The sequence below is a fragment of the Lepidochelys kempii genome, chromosome 3, assembly GCF_965140265.1.
Source record: "Lepidochelys kempii isolate rLepKem1 chromosome 3, rLepKem1.hap2, whole genome shotgun sequence".
Lineage (NCBI taxonomy): Eukaryota > Metazoa > Chordata > Testudines > Cheloniidae > Lepidochelys > Lepidochelys kempii.
This window is the reverse complement of record NC_133258.1, coordinates 4237805-4259319: the sequence shown is the minus strand read 5'-3', so window position 1 is coordinate 4259319 and position 21515 is coordinate 4237805. Positions and strand designations below refer to the sequence as shown.

Sequence of the window (21515 nt, the reverse complement as noted above, 5' to 3'; positions counted from 1 at the left end):
GCTCCCCCCCCGGGGATTGGGCCCCTGCTCTCCCAGCCCCCCCGCCCCGGGGATTGGACCCCTGCTCTCCCAGCCCCCCCCCCCCGGGGATTGGGCCCCTGCTCTCCCAGCCCCCCCGCCCCGGGGATTGGGCCCCTGCTCTCCCAGCTCCCCCCCCGGGGATTGGGCTCCTGCTCTCCCAGCTCCCCCCCCCCCGGGGATTGGGCCCCTGCTCTCCCAGCCCCCCCCCCCCGGGGATTGGGCCCCTGCTCTCCCAGCTCCCCCCCCCCGGGATTGGGCCCCTGCTCTCCCAGCTCCCCCCCCCAGGGATTGGGCCCCTGCTCTCCCAGCTCCCCCCCCCCCAGGGATTGGGCCCCTGCTCTCCCAGCTCCCCCCCCCCCGGGGATTGGGCCCCTGCTCTCCCAGCTCCCCCCCCCCCGGGGATTGGGCCCCTGCTCTCCCAGCCCCCCCCCCCGGGGATTGGGCCCCTGCTCTCCCAGCTCCCCCCCCCCGGGGATTGGGCCCCTGCTCTCCCAGCTCCCCCCCCCGGGGATTGGGCCCCTGCTCTCCCAGCTCCCCCCCCCGGGGATTGGGCCCCTGCTCTCCCAACCCCCCCCCCCCGGGGGAGCGATGGGTCCCCGCCCCTTCCAGGAGCCCCGTGGCGGCTGACACACGCCCCCCTCCCCCCTGTCCCGTGGCTCCGCCCACCCCAATGGGCCCGCCCCCTCGCGCTCCGCGCCCCGCCCCTCCTGTCGCACGCTCCCGGCCGACCCTGTTTGGGCCGCGCGGCCGCCGTAGCCGCGTGGGGGGGGGCGGCTCTGGGATCAGCGCGCGCGGATTCAAATGGCAGCGGTTGAGCAGTGAACGGAGCCGCGGCAGGTAACGGGCCGGGATTCGCCCCTCCCCCCTGGGGGAGGGGACCCAGGAGTCCTGTGCTCCCCCCCCCCCCCCCCGCATCCCCCGGAGCCGGGGAGGGGACCCAGGAGTCCTGTGCTCCCCCCCCCCGCATCCCCCGGAGCCGGGGAGGGGACCCAGGAGTCCTGTGCTCCCCCCCCCCGCATCCCCCGGAGCCGGGGAGGGGACCCAGGAGTCCTGTGCTTCCCCCCCCCCCCGCATCCCCCTGAGCTGGGGAGGGGACCCAGGAGTCCTGTGCTTCCCCCCCCCCCGCATCCCCCTGAGCTGGGGAGGGGACCCAGGAGTCCTGTGCTTCCCCGCCCCCCCGCATCCCCCTGAGCCGGGGAGGGGACCCAGGAGTCCTGTGCTTCCCCCCCCCCCCCGCATCCCCCGGAGCCGGGGAGGGGACCCAGGAGTCCTGTGCTCCCCCCCCCCCGCATCCCCTGGAGCCGGGGAGGGGACCCAGGAGTCCTGTGCTCCCCCCCCCCCGCATCCCCCGGAGCCGGGGAGGGGACCCAGGAGTCCTGTGCTTCCCCCCCCCCGCATCCCCCTGAGCTGGGGAGGGGACCCAGGAGTCCTGTGCTTCCCCGCCCCCCCCGCATCCCCCTGAGCTGGGGAGGGGACCCAGGAGTCCTGTGCTTCCCCGCCCCCCCCGCATCCCCCTGAGCTGGGGAGGGGACCCAGGAGTCCTGTGTGGCCCCCCACATCCCCCTGAGCTGGGGAGGGGACCCAGGAGTCCTGTGCTCCCCCCCCCCCCGCATCCCCCTGAGCTGGGGAGGGGACCCAGGAGTCCTGTGCTCCCCCCCCCCCCCCCGCATCCCCCTGAGCTGGGGAGGGGACCCAGGAGTCCTGTGCTTCCCCGCCCCCCCGCATCCCCCTGAGCTGGGGAGGGGACCCAGGAGTCCTGTGCTTCCCCGCCCCCCCGCATCCCCCTGAGCTGGGGAGGGGACCCAGGAGTCCTGTGTGCTTTCCCCCCACTCCTCCCATCCACTCCAGCGGGGCAGGGGACCCAGGAGTCCTGTGTCCCGTCTGATCCACCTGAGCCTGGGAGAGCTCTGTCTATGCACACTCTCAAGCTTGTCTTTCTCACCAACAGAAGCTGGTCTGATGAAAGCTATTACCTCCCCCACCTTGTCTCTCTAATATCCCGGGGCTGCATGGCTAAAACAACACTGCAAACAACTTGGTAGGGCAGCTAGGAAGCTCTGACCTGGGTTGCAGTGTCGGTTCAGGTTTCCCTTAAGTTCAGGACAAAATCTACAGCACATATTTATAGAATGTGCTAATTAGTATGAATTATAGACTGTGCTTAAAGGTATGGTAGGAGATAGATAGATGATGTTCTGCACCGGAGAAATACATTGCAGGCAGATCTAATGTAAATTGCAACTCTCTTGTGTCATAAAGCTCAGGACAATTATCCACAATGGAAACAGCAACTGCCTTCAAGACTCCTAACAAAATAATTAATAGGAAGAAATCTGGTAAGTTGTATTCAAATATGGCCTCTGGTTAACTATTGTAGAATAGGGTTAATTTTATCCCCTAAAACACTTCCACTGAAGTATAATCAATGCTGAAGTTTTTTAGTCAGATTATGTCTGGGTCCAGTGTTTCACAATACAAAGCTAGCGGTGGTGCGGTTGTAGTTGCCTAATAAACAAGATCGTGCTGATCATGTCCTGTTAGAGTGACTATTTATAAACATGACCATTACAATGTGGATTTGAAAGTGAGAGAAAAATAAGTTTGTTTTGAGATCAGACTTTAAATGACTGGGAAAATAAAACTCCACGTGAAGTTTTATTAAAGATTTCCATTGAGATGTACACCAAGGATGGTATGACGCATACATATTTGGATGGTTTCCTGAAGTCTAATCAAAGAAGAGGAGGTTTGTTAAGCGCTTTTTTTTAAAAAAAAACTAAATCTCATCTACCTCTCTTCCATACAAAGCTCCAAGTACAGTTGTAGTCAAAAATGCTTGTAGCAAGAGCTTTGAGATCTTCAGATGGAAGGTGCTAAAGAAATGGAATGATTTTTTTCTTGGTTTGTGTTTTTAGACAATGGGCCATGCGGACCTTCAGCTTCTGTAGTAATTCCAGCCTCTCCTTTCATGCAGAAGCTTGGATATGGAACTGGAGTAAATGTTTACCTTATGAAAAGGTAAGTGTAAGAACATAAACAGGATAGGGTGGCCATTACCTGGGACTTTAGATCATATACTACTAGGATAGATTTTTTAAAGAGACTTCTGTGCTGATGAAAGATGCTGGCTTGCCTGTCTTGGAAACTGAAATCTATCCACAGCTTGTGTACACAAGATGCCCCATACGGCCTTATCAGTATGCCTTAAACCTAAACTGGAGTCATCACTACTAGCTCAGTCTTCATGGCTCATTAATTCTTGGAGACTTTGCTGGGATTACCCCACACTGCTGGAGTTCCTCTGAGGTTGATATAATATATGACTGTAGTAGAAATTCGAACTCTGTGCTGTGCAGTGTATGATTTATTATTAAGTTGGCAAAATTAATTTCATAGTTTTAGGTTTACTGTTTAATTCCACAAATTAATTGTACATCCATCATTATGTGAATGTTACTCTTGGCCAACACTGAATAGATGCTTGTGATAGATCTTTCATCACTGATGTCAAATATGGATGGGACGATGCTTCATTTGCTAACAGAGCGAATTTTTTCCATACAGATCTCCTAAAGGCTTGTCTCGTTCCCCATGGGCTGTGAAGAAAATTAATCCAAAATGTGACAATAAGCAGCAAAATATATATCAACAGAGGCTGAATGAAGAAGCCAAGATTCTGAAAAACCTTCAGCACCCAAACATTGTAGGTAAGTTTCAGACACAACTTAAGATGCTTAATTTGCAAATGTAACTATTGGAGCCATCTCTGAGGCTTAGTAAGGCAGGTGTCTCCTTCCTGATGTTACCTTCCCAGAGCCGGGGGGGAGGGTACAAATGGCCCTGGACCTTGTTTGAGCAGCAGAGGGTGCATGTGCATATCCCCTGACCCCTACATTCCATAGAGATTACAAATGTACTGGCCCCTCCAACTCTCCCTTCATTCCTCTCTATCCACCAGCTGACATGGTCACACTGCAACTAGTTTCTTCCTCCATCAGGTATTACCTTGGCCGTGTATAGAGTTCCAAATCTATCGATTTGGCTTAACAGGTCATGTAACTCTCTGTGTAACATTAAGCGTAACCTTAAAAGATCTAATTCTGGCCAGCGTACTGGTGCTGCCATGAAGGAGAATTCAGAAATACCTCAATATCCCACTTCTAGCATGTGGGTTATCAAAGCATTGTAGAGTCGCTCTCTTTCTGTCCCCACAGGAGAGGAATGAACCGGAGATCTTATTCGCAGGCATGCTAGGCTTATCCCAGAGCAGCCTTGCAAAGATTCATAGAATCATAGAATATCAGGGTTGGAAGGGACCCCAGAAGGTCATCTAGTCCAACCCCCTGCTCAAAGCAGGACCAATTCCCAGTTAAATCATCCCAGCCAGGGCTTTGTCAAGCCTGACCTTAAAAACCTCTAAGGAAGGAGATTCTACCACCTCCCTAGGTAACGCATTCCAGTGTTTCACCACCCTCTTAGTGAAAAAGTTTTTCCTAATATCCAATCTAAACCTCCCCCACTGCAACTTGATTCAGATTGCCTGCTGGCATCCTGTAGACTCCCTTCAGTGCCCAGATCCTACAAACACTTACACAAGTTTAACTTTACTATATGGGTATACTTGGTCCTGCCTCAGCACAAGGGACTGGACTAGGTGACCTGTCAACATCCCTTCCAGCCCTACACTTATATGATTTTTCGCAATGACTACAATTAGACTTCTCACATGCACAAAATTAAGTATGTGCCATTATTTATAGGTTCAGGACCTGAGGGAATAGTGACAACATAGTAGAATGTGTCCAGTGTAGGGTGCTAGAAATCTTTTATTGATATCTGGGGTGATGTCATTAACACACTGAATAAAATGCCAAACTTGACATTTCAAAAAGCAGACAAACAGAAATGAGCACAGCATCAAGTACAAAAAGTGGTTACTGCCAAAGATTGCGCTCTAAATACTTTGTAAGCAGACACAGGCATTCTGGTAGCTTGTTCAGTCCAGCTCTTTACTGGATCTTTGATGCTGTGCGCTCATTAATAATAATAAAATGAATTAATGTATGCAAAATAAGCCAGTTCCTGCGTTATGGAAAGTCTAGAACCTCTTGAAAACAGCTTCTATAAAAATTCTTGACTTTCAGTGTTAGTAATAGTTTGTGAAACCATGGTATATTCAGTGAAGTTTTGGTTACTACCGTAATATATCATTAATCTCTGGGATTATTACCTTTGTCACTGAAATCAGCAGTTGATTTAGCTTTTTTCTTTACTGTACATTTTAAAAAAAAATCATGGTATTTCTAGCAAAAATGAAAACATCTTAAGTGCTCCAGGAGAATTTTATCAATTTATATCCCCCCAAATGATGAGTGTTCTCCCTTCTCAACAAGAATTCAATGGCCAAGAACATTGTATTGAGGTTTCATATTGCAAAGATTTCATTGCTTTTGCAAAATGTACTACAGAACACGTACATGATTATTTGTCCGTTATACAATGGGAAAAATCATGCAAAAACGCAAGTGTCATCTTTTTAGTTGGGGAGAAATTTGCAAAGTCATAACATAATATGTTAATATCAGGGAGTTTATCCTGGGAAATTATGTGAAGTCAACTAATTATCCTTTAACTTACAATAAAATAGTCTAAACCATTTATTAAATGCTGAAACCATTTTAAAACCCCATGCGCCATTCTATTGAACATAGTCAAATGCCATGGCCAAGACTGTCAAAAGGGGCTAATGATTTTTGCGTGCCTCAAGTTTTAGGTGTCCAGTTTGAGACACTGTAAATGAGTCTGATTTCAGTGCAGAGGCACTCAGCACTTTCTGAAAATTAGACACCTCTCCCTAAAATGTCTCAAGTTGGGCACCCATTTCTGGAAAACTTGGCCTGTGGCTTTATATGGAAAAAACCTGAAGGCCGGTATGTGCTGTGAAAATTTTCCCAAAAACTCTTAACTGGTTTTCCCAGGTCAGTTAATTTGAATTTTAAATGGGTTGGAGTTGTAATGTAGAGCAGGCTCCAGGTGGCCTAAACCAGTTTCAAATGGTCCAGGCTGCCTGAAACCTGGCTTATATTATGGCTCCAAATGCTTTTAAAATTGGTTTTGTTGAAACTGTTGTTAAAACCAGTTAGAATTTTTGGGGAGAAACCCTAGCGCTGATCAGGCTAAAGGTGTCACAGAAGTTGTGGTCATTACAGTTATACAGCTGTAACTGTGAACACTTTGATATTTCAGAGTAACAGCCGTGTTAGTCTGTATTCGCAAAAAGAAAAGGAGGACTTGTGGCACCTTAGAGACTAACCAATTTATTAGAGCATAAGCTTTCGTGAGCTACAGCTCACTTCCTCAGATGCATATCGTGGAAACTGCAGCAGGCTTTATATATACACAGAGAATATGAAACAATACCTATTCCCACCCCACTGTCCTGCTGGTAATAGCTTATCTAAAGTGATTTCCAGCACAAATCCAGGTTTTCTCACCCTCCACCCCCCCACACAAATTCACTCTCCTGCTGGTGATAGCCCATCCAAAGTGACAACTCTTTACACAATGTGCATGACAATCAAGCTGGGCTATTTCCTGCATAAATCCAGGTTCTCACATCCCCCCCACCCCCATACACACACAAACTCACTCTCCTGCTGGTAATAGCTCATCCAAACTGACCACTCTTCAAGTTAAAATCCAAGTTAAACCAGAACATCTGGGAGGGGGGGGGTAGGAAAAAACAAGAGGAAACAAAAAGAAAAGGAGTACTTGTGGCACCTTAGAGACTAACCAATTTAGGCTACCTTGCATAATGACTTAGCCACTCCAAGTCTCTATTTAAGCCTAAATTAATAGTATCCAATTTGCAAATGAATTCCAATTCAGCAGTTTCTCGCTGGAGTCTGGATTTGAAGTTTTTTTGTTTTAAGATAGCGACCTTCATGTCTGTGATCGCGTGACCAGAGAGATTGAAGTGTTCTCCGACTGGTTTATGAATGTTATAATTCTTGACATCTGATTTGTGTCCATTTATTCTTTTACGTAGAGACTGTCCAGTTTGACCAATGTACATGGCAGAGGGGCATTGCTGGCACATGATGGCATATATCACATTGGTGGATGTGCAGGTGAACGAGCCTCTGATAGTGTGGCTGATGTTATTAGGCCCTGTGATGGTGTCCCCTGAATAGATATGTGGGCACAGTTGGCAACGGGCTTTGTTGCAAGGATAAGTTCCTGGGTTAGTGGTTCTGTTGTGTGGTATGTAAGTTACCTACTACAGGACAGGCCTAACAAAGAAAATAACAGAACGCCACTAGCCGTCACCTTCAGCCCCCAACTAAAACCCCTCCAACGCATTATTAAGGATCTACAACCTATCCTAAAGGATGACCCAACACTCTCACAAATCTTGGGAGACAGGCCAGTCCTTGCCTACAGACAGCCCCGCAACCTGAAGCAAATACTCACCAACAACCACATACCACACAACAGAACCACTAACCCAGGAACTTATCCTTGCAACAAAGCCCGTTGCCAACTGTGCCCACATATCTATTCAGGGGACACCATCACAGGGCCTAATAACGTCAGCCACACTATCAGAGGCTCGTTCACCTGCACATCCACCAATGTGATATATGCCATCATGTGCCAGCAATGCCCCTCTGCCATGTACATTGGTCAAACTGGACAGTCTCTACGTAAAAGAATAAATGGACACAAATCAGATGTCAAGAATTATAACATTCATAAACCAGTCGGAGAACACTTCAATCTCTCTGGTCACGCGATCACAGACATGAAGGTCGCTATCTTAAAACAAAAAAACTTCAAATCCAGACTCCAGCGAGAAACTGCTGAATTGGAATTCATTTGCAAATTGGATACTATTAATTTAGGCTTAAATAGAGACTTGGAGTGGCTAAGTCATTATGCAAGGTAGCCTGTTTCCTCTTGTTTTTTCCTACCCCCCCCCCCCCCCCCCCAGATGTTCTGGTTTAACTTGGATTTTAACTTGAAGAGTGGTCAGTTTGGATGAGCTATTACCAGCAGGAGAGTGAGTTTGTGTGTGTATGGGGGTGGGGGGGATGTGAGAACCTGGATTTATGCAGGAAATAGCCCAGCTTGATTGTCATGCACATTGTGTAAAGAGTTGTCACTTTGGATGGGCTATCACCAGCAGGAGAGTGAATTTGTGTGGGGGGGTGGAGGGTGAGAAAACCTGGATTTGTGCTGGAAATCACTTTAGATAAGCTATTACCAGCAGGACAGTGGGGTGGGAATAGGTATTGTTTCATATTCTCTGTGTATATATAAAGCCTGCTGCAGTTTCCACGATATGCATCTGAGGAAGTGAGCTGTAGCTCACGAAAGCTTATGCTCTAATAAATTGGTTAGTCTCTAAGGTGCCACAAGTCCTCCTTTTCACTTTGATATTGTTTGTTTACTTATTCACAAAATTCCGTAATGATGGGTGGCCTAAATATCATTGTGAATTAGTGAGACTCTGCTGTCAAATTGTGCTACTAAGCATATGCGTAAAATGCCTCTTCTGCAGATATTGCCTCTTCTGGTCCCCTAAAAACAGATTACATCTCTAATTGTTTTAAGGATACCGTGCATTTACTCAGGCCAACGATGGAAGCATGTGCCTTGCTATGGAATACGGAGGAGAAAAATCTCTCAATGACTTAATTGAAGAGAGAAATACAAAACATCAGAGCCCTTTTCCTCCTGCTACAATTCTCAAAGTTGCCTTGAACATGGCAAGAGGGTTGAAGGTATGTTTTCTAGTGATATTAGCTGTTTCATGGCAGAGCTGTATACAGGGGTGATACTTTATTTTCCCAGTAACTCAACCTGAGAGAATCCAAAGGATGCTGCACTAGTATCGGCGCGTGGTTTGCAGATGCCACAAGTCCTTGTTAAGGTGCCACTCTGGTTTCGTGGAACGTGATCTTGAGACCAAAGAGACCACAATCCCATTGTGCGAGGTGCTGTACAAACATGGAACAAAACGATAGTCCCTGCCCCAAACAGCTTACAGTGAAAGTAACACAATAAGTGATTCAACTTTGTTTTTGTTAATACGGGCCCCCGCTGGCTTACTCACACTTTTCCGTTCCTTTCGGAATCACCCCCTTTTCCTTCTTGCTAGCTGCTAGAGTCCACCCTCAGCCTCATGCTGGCAGCCAATAAAGGAGCTCTGGCACCAGCAGACGTTGTGGGTAGGTGGGATGGGCAGATAATCTGACCGGGAGGCTGAGGGGTTTGGTCCTGAAGATACTGGAGGGGTACTCAAAGAGAGGCATAAGAAAGAAAAAAGCAGCTGTATCGCTCTCCCCTACCACCTGCAGGGCCCCTGGGCAGTTTTATTCACTGATATTTTTAGTAAAAGTCACGGACAGGTCACAGGCTGTGAATTTTTGTTTACAGCCCGTGACCTGTCTGTGACTTTTACTAAAAATACCCGGGACTAAAACGTAGCCTTAGTTATAAGCCATGAAAATGGAAGGTTGCATGGAACAGCCTTTTCAGTGATAGTTCTCGCATTGTTGTTAGTGTCACAGTAGCAATGTAAAAATGTTGGGCTAGATTCTCTGCTCGTGTAAATCCGCATCGCTCCATTGAAGTCTGCTTGTTTGTCTCATTCATCTGATATGTCATGTCTTCTAGATTAGTAGATTCTTTGGGGCAGGGACTGTTGGACCTAGCACAACTGAAACCGTAAGATGACTCTGCAGTATGAATGTTAAATAATAATATGATGATGCTTCACTGCCCAAACCTGTTTTAAAATAGCCTCTTTCTCTGTTTATTGCTTCTCATCTGTGAGTGGGATGTTATTTGTTCCTTTTTCTGCCTTGCAGTATCTGCATAACGATAAGAAACTGCTCCACGGAGACATCAAGTCTTCTAACGTTGTCATTAAAGGTGACTTTGAGTCGATAAAAATCTGCGATGTGGGAGTGTCCCTGCCACTGGATGAAAACATGACTGGTATGTGGGGCTGTCAGCTTGGACTGCTCCAGTCATCTGGACACTATGGGTGTCCGGGACCAGAAAACTAAAGCTAGCTTTTGACCTGGAAGGGGCAAGGATGACCTACTGGTCTAAACTGAGGTGGTGTCTGCTCTGTGTAGACATTAAAGATCCCATTGTGTTTTCATAAAAGGAGTTTGCTGTGCAAGGATGCAGTTTCCGTCCCTGGCTCTATGCCATGTGGTTGCTACTCTTTGCCCCAGAGATGGCTGCATTTCAGTGGAGGTGCTTCTTATAGTTTAAGTGCCTTCCAGGTGAATGGTACTGCATAAATGCAAGAAACTTCCATGTTACCCCAAAGGGCCCCATATTGCATTTCTTGGACCCCTGAACTCACCTTAACGTGCAATGGAGTTCCAGTGTACAAGGAACACTGGATTAGGCCTAACAGATTTTGAACTAGCATCTGGCTGTGGGGAAACCTTAACTCCTGCTTGAGAGTTAAGTAAATTAACCTTCTATTTCATAGTTCTGGAGACCAGCCTGAGCCAATTGTGAAAATTATCAATGTTTTACTTAACTACAACAAGAAGCAGATGTCTAATGGCCTGTTGGTATAGCTGTCAGAAGCAGGAATGTGTTTGGGTTAATTACAAAATCACTTCCCCCTCTGTTTCTTTCCCCAGTGCTTGGGTTTGCACCAGCTGACTGATGTATGAAGCTGCACTATTAGATTTTTATTAGTAACTCTTTCATTTTATAAGGGAAGAGAAGGGAATGTTGCCATGACAAAATGGGCTTTGGAGCCGGGAGGGGATAGGGCCACAGGAAAGATCTCCCAGTGCGGAGGGTAGTTAAACACATTAAATTATGGGGTGACTGCAAAGAACAAGTCCTCTAGATTAGAAGAACCTTCAGCCCAGCTCTGAGTGAAGTCTTGTGGTGTGTCACATGGAGACAATATCCAACTGGCCAAAAAAGGACACTGAGTCCTTATCCATAGGTAAAGCTGCAAGTTTGTCACGGAAATCACGGATTCCAGGACCTCCGTGACTTCTGCAGCGGCCGGTGCAGCTGGCCCAGGGGCTGCCAGCTCAGGCAGCCCCTGGGCCAGCTGCTGCTGGGGCAATCTTGGGCCACCTCAGCCCCCCTCAGCAGCAGCAGGAGTTTGGGTGTGGGAGGAGGCTCAGGGCTGGGGGTGAAGGCTCTGGGCGGTGCTTACCTCGGGGGGCTCCCCAGAAGCAGCCACCTGTCCCTCCCTCCGCTCCTAGCAAACGTCTCTCCGCTGGCTGCCTCTGCCCTCAGGCACTGACCCCACAGCTCCCATTGGCCGCGGTTCCTGGCTAATGGGAGCTGCAGAGCTAGCGCTTGGGGTGGAGGCAGCATATGGAGCCATCTGGCCACACCTTTGCCCAGGGGGGAGCCATAAGGAGCCAGATAAGGGGCCTGCCAAACCTCCTCCTCCCCCCCAGCACCAGCAGGGGTGCCAGGCCGCATGCTGCAGCCTGCTCCCCCAGCACCAGCAGGGGTCCTGGGCTGCTCCCCCCAGAGCACCCACGGCGCCCCCCGGGCCATTCACCCCCAGGGCACCCAGGCCACGCCACTCCCCCACTGCCCAAGATTTAGTTAGGGGTGTATAATACAAGTCATGGATTGGTTATGGGCCGTGAATTTTTGTTTACTGCCCGTGACCTGTCCATGACTTTTTATTAAAAATACCCGTAGCCTTCGCCGTGGGGTATCCAAGAATTAAAGAATGATGGTCTACAAAGTGATAAGGATTCTAAGATTAATTTCTCATTAGTGCCAGATACTTCTGAAGATCAGCCTTGCAGCACAAGTGTAATGTTTCTCGAGCAGCTGTGAGCCTTCTGATAGCTCAGTGAATTATTAGGCAATGGGGAAAGTGTGCCGAAGCCACTGCTTGCTGGAGCATCAGCGTACAGCTCAGCACGCTGGCTTCACTAAAAAGCAACGTGCTGCACCAAAATCTCTTCTGCAGGAGCGAGCGGGCATCAAGTCAGTGACTGGGTCTCCTTATTCAGTCAGATACCGACATTTTTTCGACTCTTTATAAGATTAACTAGGAGCTCTTGGAGACTTTAAAAACATACTGACCAGTAATAAACCTTTGCTGGATTAAAGAAAGGTAAATCGTTGTCTTGCTAGCAGCGGGTCACCTGGCATGATGTAAATTCATCCCTCCATCCCAGCCACCTTCAGACAACAGCTGGGAAATGGACTCTGTCAGAGGCGTTGTCCTCTGGCTTTAATAGAACTCTTGTCGATTGACTGGGAGAGGTAGAGTTGATTCATCAGTGTAATAGATCGCAGGTGCTGCACCTCAGGATCATATTCCAATCCAGGCCTCTCTGCCGGCATAAGGTTCCCACGAATCACAAAGGTGAGATTCTAGACCTTTCTCTGCTAGATTGAAGAGCTCATCCATGATTAAATATTTGTTCCCCATGTAGATACTTACAGACTATAAACAAGTCACCCCTTAAACTTCTCTTTTGTTAAGATTGGGCTCTCTGAGTCTGTCACTACAAGGCAGGTTTCTAATCCTTTAATCCTTCTTGTGGCTCTTCTCCGACCCCTCTCCAATTTATTAACATCCTTCTTGAATTGTGGGCACCAGCACTGGACACAGGATTCCAGCAGCGGTTGCACCAGTGTCAAATACAGAGGTCAAATAACCTCTCTGCTCCTGCTAGAGATTCTCCTGTTTTATGCATCCCAGGATTACATTAGCTCTTTTGGCCACAATGTCACAGTGGGAGCTCGTATTCAGCTGATTATCCACCAGGACCCCCAAATCTTTGTCAGAGTCACTGCTTCCCAGGATAGAGTCCCCCATCCTGTAAGTATGGCCTGCAGTCTTTGTTCTGTGGGGTACACATTTACATTTAGCCATATTAAAATACACACTGTTTGCTCACGTTCATTATTGATGACCTGTGCTCATTTACCACTTCCCTGACTTTGGTTGTGTCACCTGCAAACTTTATCAGTGATTTTGTTTTCTTCCAGGTCATTGATAAAAATGTCAAATAGCATAGCAATAGCAAGAACCGATCCCTGAGCCACTCCACTAGAAACACACCCATTCAGTGATGATTCCCTATTCACAATTGCATTTTAAGACCTATCAGCTAGCCAGTTTTTTAATCCATTTAATATGTGCCATGTTCATTTTATATTCTAGTGTTTTAATCAAAATTTTGTGCAGTACCAAGTCAAGCGCCTTATAGAAGCCTAAGTTTATCACGTCAGCACTATTACCTTTATCAACCAAACTCATCAAAGAAAGAGATCAAGTTAGTTTGATAACTACGGTTTTTCCATAAATCCATGTTGATTGGCATTAATTACATTACTCTCCTTTATTAAAGAACTAATGGAGTCCTGTATCAGCTGCTCCATTATCTTGCTCAGGATTGATGTCAGGCTGACGGGTCTATAATTACCTGGGTCCTCCCCCTTACCCTTTTTAAAGAACTGGCACAATATTAGCTTTCTTCTGGAACTTTCCCAGTCCCCCAGAATTTATTGAAAGTCAACAATAACGCTCCAACAAGCTCCTCAGCCAGCTCTCTTAAAACTCTTGGGTTTGTTAACTGAATCTGATTATTTTAAAATGTCTAACATCCTCTAGAGATACTGGTGGAATGAAAAGAGTGTTATCACCATTTGATGAGACTACATTATCTGTTTCCCCCCCCGCCTCCCCCAAATACAGAACAGAAATGTTTATTGAACACTTCTGCTTTTCTACATTATTACTGATGATTCTACCATTTCCATCTATTGTTAGGATTCTTTTTGTTCCTAAATATATTTAAAAATTCCTTATTGTTTTTAACTGTGCTGGTCATAGATTTCTCCTTGCGTCCCTTTGCTTCCCTTATCAGTTTTCTCCAATTCCTGCCTCCTGATTTATAGTATTACTGTCAACTTCCATTTTCTTCCATTTGTTATATATATATTTATTTATATTTTACAGTACAACTTTCTTCTTTGACTGTTGCTTTTTGGGCATCTTGTAAAGTGTTCTTAAATGATCCCCAATTATCATTCACATTCAGAACATGTTTGTTAGTCATGCTGTTCAAGCAGACCAAATGCTAAATGATCCTAACTCCTCAGTGTATTAAATCCTGAAGTGGAGCTTCTAGTATTCTGTTGATCTTAAGACCCATGCCTCATAGCGCCAAGCAGGCAGACTTTGCAGTGGACTCTATTTGTGATGTCCTGTGTTGTTCCTAAAACGTGCATGATTTTAGTAGAAGTCTATATTCGGTGCTTATTATCCTTGACTTAAATCTGCAGCACAGAACAGGATATCTGCATGATGGGGTACAGGCCCTGCGCTGGTGCAAAATGTTACCTTTCTACAGTATGTAGCTTAGTCCTCCTGCGCTCTTTAGGTGTGAATCTAATCACTGGGTGTTGGGACACACCTCAAACTTGATTCTTTCTGTTCATTTTAAGACCTCTTCTTAAGTAGGGGGAGAAAATGTTTTTAACAATTAACACACTGTGTTAAAATCCTAGTGTGGACAAGTCAAGCCGTAGTTTTAACACACTAGCAGGGTATGGTGACCCCTCACTTCCTCCTAGAGTTTGCTTTGCCCAGCTAACGCATCTTCAAATCCTAGTGTAGTTGAGGCAGTTATGGTTTAACATGTTAAGTACACCGTTTTTCCTAGTGTGGACATAGCTTGAGTCACGTGTTGTTTCTCTTCAGTGAGTGACCCGGAGGCACTTTACATTGGCACGGAGCCATGGAAACCTAAGGAAGCTCTGGAGGATGGTGGTGTTATCACTGATAAGGCGGACATCTTTGCTTTTGGACTGACTCTGTGGGAGATGATGACCCTTTCCATACCTCATCTGAACCTGCCTGATGATGATGATGATGACGACGATGAAGGTCAGCTTTTATTTCTTACAGTCCCAACTCTTAAAATCAAGCACCTCTTGCAGGAAGCTGCCCTTAAAGATGGATTTACCCAATTGTGGAACTGACTGTGTCGAACATTTGTATGTGCAGGGGATGCCTTAGGGCTTGTCTACGCTACCAAGCCTACAGTTGCACCGCTGTAGGATTGCTCCTGTAACTCCTCTGTGCCAACGGGAGAGTTCTCCCGTCAACATAATAAAACCACCCCCACAAGCAGCAATAGCTATGTTGTCAGGAGAAGCTCTCCTGCCAACAAAGGGCTGCCCACACCGGTGCTTCTGTCGGTGTAACTTACATTACCTAGGGGTGGGTTTTTTGTTTTGTTTTTTCCACACCCCGAGCGACATAAGTTATACTGACAAAAGTGGTAGGGTAGACAAGCCTTTAGTGTTTCTTTAACGCACATCCACTAGCGAAGACATGTGTCAATCATGACCTGCTATCAATACAACTAGAAAAACAATTAAACTGTCTTGTGTTCATCTACTTAAATAGCCTATTGAAAGAGGACATAAGGAAATAGTGAGGGGAAAGGTTAGCCAAGACCTTTCTCTGCTCACTGATTGTTTTTTTTAACCCTTTCTTTTGCTTCTGAGAACTGCCTGGCTGGTAAGTTTCCGGTTGTCTCACCTTGCCGGGAGCGTGTTGCAGCACAGAAGAGGCACTCAAAGCTACTCGGGGGGAGGGGGCTTACTGCAAAACATGTGCCTGGCTGCTGTGCACAATGGTTTTGCAGGTGGCTGAGCTGCTTTAAAGTTTGTTTGGCTTTTTAAATCCAAATGAGTTGTTAAATGTGCCTAATTAATCATTTTAAATACTGACGTGCCCCATAAGAAGTCCAGCTGCTTGTTAAACAGCTGCAGGAGAATTCTCCCTTGAAATTCTGCTGCTTATCAAATTCCTCTCAACACTAAACTTGGCACGAGAACCAAGTTACAACTGGATAGTCCCTCAACATGGTTCCCGTTTGAAGTGTAGATAGGACCAAAGCACGTTTCTGAATCATGCTACGGCCCTGCTAAAAGCTAAGTGAAGTTGCTTAGATTATGATTCTGGTCCATCTATACTGCAAGACTGAGTCATGTTTTAATTGTATTGGGGAAGGGATCTACCATGGGGGTAGCTGCAGTTTAACTAGGACCAAAGTGATGTGGTCAGCATGACAGTCAAAGGATAACAACATTCTTCTCCAGCCCAGCAAACTGAGCTCAACAAGGCGTCAGAGGCAATTGGACTACTCAGACTCGGAAGCCAAAATAGATGCATAACCTAGTTGAACAGTGTGAATGTGTCCCCAGGATCTCTAGATCTGAAAACATCCGCCTCCCCTGCTTGAACTAACAGTCGTCCAGCTCCTAGACTTAGTCTTGCAGATGGCCCAGCCAGTGCGTTATTATAGTAGCATTTAAACAGCTCCTGGCTTTACATTTTTGGGTTAGGGCTTATATTGTAATAGCGCAGTGATATTTCCATTTCCTTGTTAAAAGGCCAGTGCTGCTCCATTCAGGCACCTTGTCTCTGCTGCACAAAAGTCGGACAGCCTCACTAATCCGTGACTGCTGTTTTAGACGCTGGCTGGCCCAAGTGCCAGTACTCTCCTCCTTCCACCAAAAAGTGGTCCTCAAACAGAACAAAACGGCCCTTTGAAAGGGGGCACTAGATGGTGCGGGTGACTGGGGATGAAATCTGTAGGGTTATAAGGGGATAACCTGGGATCCCTAGATTGTCACCTTAGTTCCAGCCAAGGCCAGAAGTGATCGGAAGTTGGCCCTTAACTAGCTGGCTCTTTTGGTGAGTTGTGCGAAGAGGGTTGGGTGGTATCAGGCCAATCTATGAGCACATATATGCATGTTGCCAAAACCCCACCGCCCGTACTGACGCTGAAACGTGTTGGCTGACTAGACAGACTAAGGAGGGAGTAGGTTCTGGAGACACCCTCCTTCTCTTACCTTTAGAAGTGGTCCTGCCAGGTTACTTTTGAGGCATGTTGGCAGAGTGGAAGAAGCATATGCTGTTGACTCCTATGCTGTATCCGTACTGGATCCGTGGAGGTTTCAGTCTCCAGGGCTGTCAAGCCAGCACTGAATTCACTATTTTTTTTAAGGAGAGTGGTAACTTTATCCAAAAAATCCATATAAATACGACCAATGTAATTTGAATCCTAAAACTGTCATTCTAGGTAGAAACTCCTCCCAAAATAAGTCTGATAGAGAAGTTTCTAACCATCAGAGGACTGAAGTTCTGGAACAACCTTCTAAGGGAAGCAGTGGGGGCAAAAGACATCTGGCTTCAAGACTAAGCTTGATAAGTTTTTATGGAAGGGATGATATGATGGGATAGCCTAATTTTGGCAATTAATTGAGCTTCAACTATTAGCGGTAGATATGCCCAATGGCCTGTGATGGGATGTTAGATGGGGTGGGATCTGAGTTACTACAGAGAATTCTTTCCTGGGTGTCTGGCTGGTGAGTCTTGCCCACATGCTCAGGGTTTAGCTGATGGCCATATTTGGGGTCAGGAAGGAATTTTCCTCCAAGGCAGAGGTCCTGGGGGGTTTTCGCCTTCCTGTGCAGCATTGGGCACCAGTCACTTGCTGGATGATTCTCTCTACCTCAAAGTCTTTACACCATGATTTGAGGACTTCAATAGCTCAGACATAGGTTAGAGGTTTGTTACAGGAGTAGGTGGGTGAGATTCTGTGGACTGCGTTATGCAGGAGGTCAGACTAGACCATAATGGTCCCTTCTGACCTTAAAGTCTATGATTCTATGACTCCCTTTGCTCTGGCCTTCAAACAAGCTGGCCAGTCCAGCAGCAACCCTAGAGCTTTCTTTGTTCCTCTAACTCAAGCCCCAGTATCTCCACAAAGTACCAGAGCAGTCAACATATTGACATACAAGTAAGCACAGTTGGCATCTCGCTGAGCTTCCTAATCCTGACATTCAACACACCTCTTAAGATGGAGTAGGGTTTGCCTACACCAGGTGTGTGACCAAGACTGTTACACCCTGTGGGAAGTAGTGAAGTATATGACTTTAAAGTTAACAGTTGGACAACTAAAAAAAAGATTTTTAAAAAATCACTAAACTTTCACCTTAGCTAACAGAAAATTTCATTCAGGTAGAATCTGATCCTAATGAAGCTGATAGCAGTACTGAAACCGACTTCAGTGGGATAAGAGTAAACATGTAAATTAAACAAGGAAATTACAAATTGGTATTTAAAAATCTCTGGAAATACTTCAGAATCTCCCTGGCTATAAACCATGCAGCTGTATAATCACTTGGGGGGGTGTTCCTGTTTTAATGAGATTCCAACAGGAAACATGGCTTGCTGGCAAGTATCTAGACGTGGTAACTGCAGGGAGGCTTTTGCATTTGTCCCAACGGTCCACAGTTGGCGCTTTTTCTGAGGGGTCTAGAAAACCAAATGATTGATTATAGTTTGAAGTGGTAGATTGTAAATGCAAAGGGACTGAATCAGCAAACCAAAGTGGCAGAGGCCCAGCTGCTTCTGAAGCGTTGCCGCATGTGAGATGATCCATGGGCTTGTAAGCAAAACAAACAAGATCTAAGGTAGCATGTGCTGAACTCTAGCTCTAGAATGACAAGCAACTCTTCAAAGGACCAGTTCCGTGGTTCTCCTGCTCCCTACCCTTCAAACCCCCATTCAGAGGAGGAAAAGACTGCATGGGTTAAATGGATGGATGGCCCTTGAGAAGGTGGCATTCACTTTCCAATTAAGACTACCAATTACTGCTGCTGACTTGTTTTAAATGTTCTTTGCCAGAAACAACATTTGATGAAGAGGACTTTGATGATGAGGCGTATTACGCAGCTCTGGGCACCAGGCCACCACTGAACATGGAGGAGCTGGACCAGTCATACCAGAAAGTGATTGAAATGTTTTCCATCTGCACGTGTGAGGACCCGAAGCAGCGCCCCGCTGCTGCACACATTGTCGCAGTCTTGGAGGAAGACATGCATCACCAGTAACTGATGATTTCATATCTCTGCATTCTGATGGGGAATTCTTTAAGTAGTAACCTTTGCACTGGATAAGTTCATAGCATTCTGTAGCTTTAAACAAATATTAAGCATTTGAGAAAAAACTAGCACTTCCTTAAAACAGATAGTGCTGATGTGAATTTGATTTAATAAAATATTGGTTTGTAACAAGATAGCTGTGTTTGACGTAAGAACTTTAATCTTTTTAAATACCATGTGCTTGTCTCGATTACACTTCAGGCATTTTTATAAACAGTAAGGTAACTTAAGTACATGACTTCCTGCAATGCTGAGAGTTCCACACTGTCCATTCATCTGGCAGCTAGTTGTGTCCAAATCAGTAAACTTTTTTTGAACCATATTTTAAGTATTGTTGCCGTCAGGTACGCTGAGTGGGAGCTTTGACTTATTTTTTGTCAAGTATGTGTTGAGAGATCTTAATTACGTATGCCTTGAGTTTCCCATTTGTAAACTGAGGAAAAGACAGAGTACTACTTTGTAAAGTGCTTTAAGAACCCATGATTTAGTGCTCAGGTGTTAACTGCCTTAGAGCAGGGGTCAGTAACCTATGGCATGCTCAGCCCACTGCCAAACCCAGGCCAGGACCCCGGCAGGCAGCAGTGTGCCATTAAAAATCCTGCCTGCCCCAGCCTGCTCTTTTCTGCCCTCCCCCCAGTGTGCTGGGTTCCTGCCCCTCCTCCTCTCCCTCACTGATCCCATCAGCTGATGGCCAGAGAAGTGGCTCCAGGGAGGAGGGGGAGAGGAGGTGGAATCAGGGCATATTCCCTCCAGGCCCCTCCTGTGACCCCCTTAGGGCAGGGAGTGACCCCAGCCCAAACTCCTGCACCCCCCTCACACGCCCCCAGCCCTGACTACAGCACCTCCCTCATGCCCCCAGCCCTGACTCCTGCACCCCCCACATTCCCACCCCCACCCTGAGCACCAAATGGGAGCTCCTGCACCCCACCCCCCCACATTCCCACCTGCACCCCTCACACCAAATGGGAGCTGCCCAGGTAAGCGCTCCATACCCAAGCCTCCTACCCCAGCCCTGTGCTCAGTGCACTCCCCCCCTCAGCTCAGTGCAGAGAGAGAAAGAGAAGGGAGATGGTAGGTACCCACTTTATGTGGGCAGGGCTGGGATCCCAGTCCAGCAGCAGGCTCAGTGGAGCTGGCAGCCGGGACCCTAGCTGGCAGGAGCTGGTGGATTGAACCCCAGACCAGCAGCAGGCTGAGCAGCTCAGCCCGCTGCCGGTCCGGAGTCCTGGCCACCGGCCCCTTGCCAGCCAGGGTCCTGGCCGCAGGCCCCGCTCAGCCTGCTGCGGGCCTAGGTGAATGGAACCCCAGGCTGGCAGGGGGCCGGTGGCATAAGATCAGCATTTTAATTTTAAATGAAGCTTCTTAAACATTTTGAAAACCTTGTTTACTGTACATACAACAATAGTTTAGTTATATAATATATAGACTTTTAGAGAGACCTTCTAAAAAAAGGACATTAAAATGTATTACTGGCATGCGAAACCTTAAAGTGCATAAATGAAGACTTGGCACACCACTTCTGAAAGGTTGCCAACCCCTGCCTTAGACTGTTACGGATTGTTGGAATTAGTAGAGGTAATGAGGTGGAGCTAGTTCTGGCCTTTGCCTGCAGAGTCACCTCGTGTTACTGGAACCAGGCAAAGGGTAGTCAGACAAGATAGGACTGATGGGCTGCAAGAGACATAGAAGCCTCATTTGGAGGCTACTGATAGCTGGAAAACATGAGCAGCCCCCCCAATCTTTAACTAAGAGGCAATCATACTTAAACCACCATGAGCAGTAAGACATCCCTTACCCTAAAGTGCTCTATCTACCAATAGTTCTTAATGGGGTGGGGGCTGTGAGCAGGTTTTAGGGGGTCTCAGAAACAGGGCTAGCATTAAGCTCACTGGGGCCCAGGAAAGAAAGCCACAATCTGAGCCACATAGCCTGGGGCTAAGGGCAAGTGCCCTGCTTGCTACTCCCTAATGCCAGCCTTAGGTTTTATTGGAAGAAAAACCAGTTGTGGCACAGGTGGGCCTTTGAGTTTTTATAGCATGTTGGGGGGGCCTCAAAGAAAAAAGTTTCAGAATCAACTAAATGAAGGTTAGTTCATACTTCATTGGGCTGTCTACAGTTGCAGACCCATCAGTGGTTACTGTTTTCAAGAATCTTTAGTCAGAAGAGCTAGAAACAAATTGTGTAGATTTTTGACTACAGCTTTGTAACAAGGTGAGGACTCCCTGGTTATGCAACTTCAAAGTACACATGTACATTCTAACAGAACTGTATAGAACAGGCTGTGAAGAACCTAGAATGACAAGCATTTCAAGTGTAGGCCAATTACTTCAGTGCAGACTAATTATATGCTAGTAGCCATAACAAAAATGAAAGGGGAGTGGACACAAGGAAAACAAAGATAGCAAAACAGAAATTAAAGCCAGAGCATAAGGAGAAAGATTTTGTACTCTTGTAAGGCCATGAGTCAGGTGAGTTTTATCAGAGTTGATGAGCAG

At 47.0% G+C, this 21515-nt stretch overlaps 1 protein-coding gene across 2 annotated transcripts; it reads left to right on the top strand.

The window, feature by feature from the left end:
- The first annotated feature begins 724 nt into the window (after window positions 1–724).
- PBK (PDZ binding kinase) lies at window positions 725–19154 on the top strand. 2 transcript variants are annotated; one of them, XM_073335532.1, is made up of 8 exons: window positions 725–858; window positions 2281–2357; window positions 2937–3039; window positions 3586–3728; window positions 8638–8807; window positions 9897–9960; window positions 14759–14944; window positions 18764–19154. In XM_073335532.1, the coding sequence occupies exons 2-8, from the start codon at window positions 2300–2302 to the stop codon at window positions 18967–18969; spliced, it is 930 nt and encodes a 309-aa protein (XP_073191633.1). In that variant the 5' UTR covers window positions 725–858; window positions 2281–2299; the 3' UTR covers window positions 18970–19154. The 2 variants fall into 2 exon arrangements, with proteins under 2 accessions (XP_073191633.1, XP_073191632.1); XM_073335531.1 differs by having other exon boundaries at window positions 9897–10026.
- The last annotated feature ends 2361 nt before the right edge of the window (window positions 19155–21515 follow it).

Excerpts from the sequence above, each read along its gene's own strand:
- PBK (XM_073335531.1), top strand. The coding sequence starts at position 2,300 with ATGGAAACAGCAACTGCCTTCAAGACTCCTAACAAAATAATTAATAGG. Across the intron at positions 2,358-2,936 it reads AATTAATAGGAAGAAATCTG|ACAATGGGCCATGCGGACCT; the intron begins GTAAGTTGTATT and ends TTGTGTTTTTAG. Across the intron at positions 14,945-18,763 it reads TGATGATGACGACGATGAAG|AAACAACATTTGATGAAGAG; the intron begins GTCAGCTTTTAT and ends GTTCTTTGCCAG.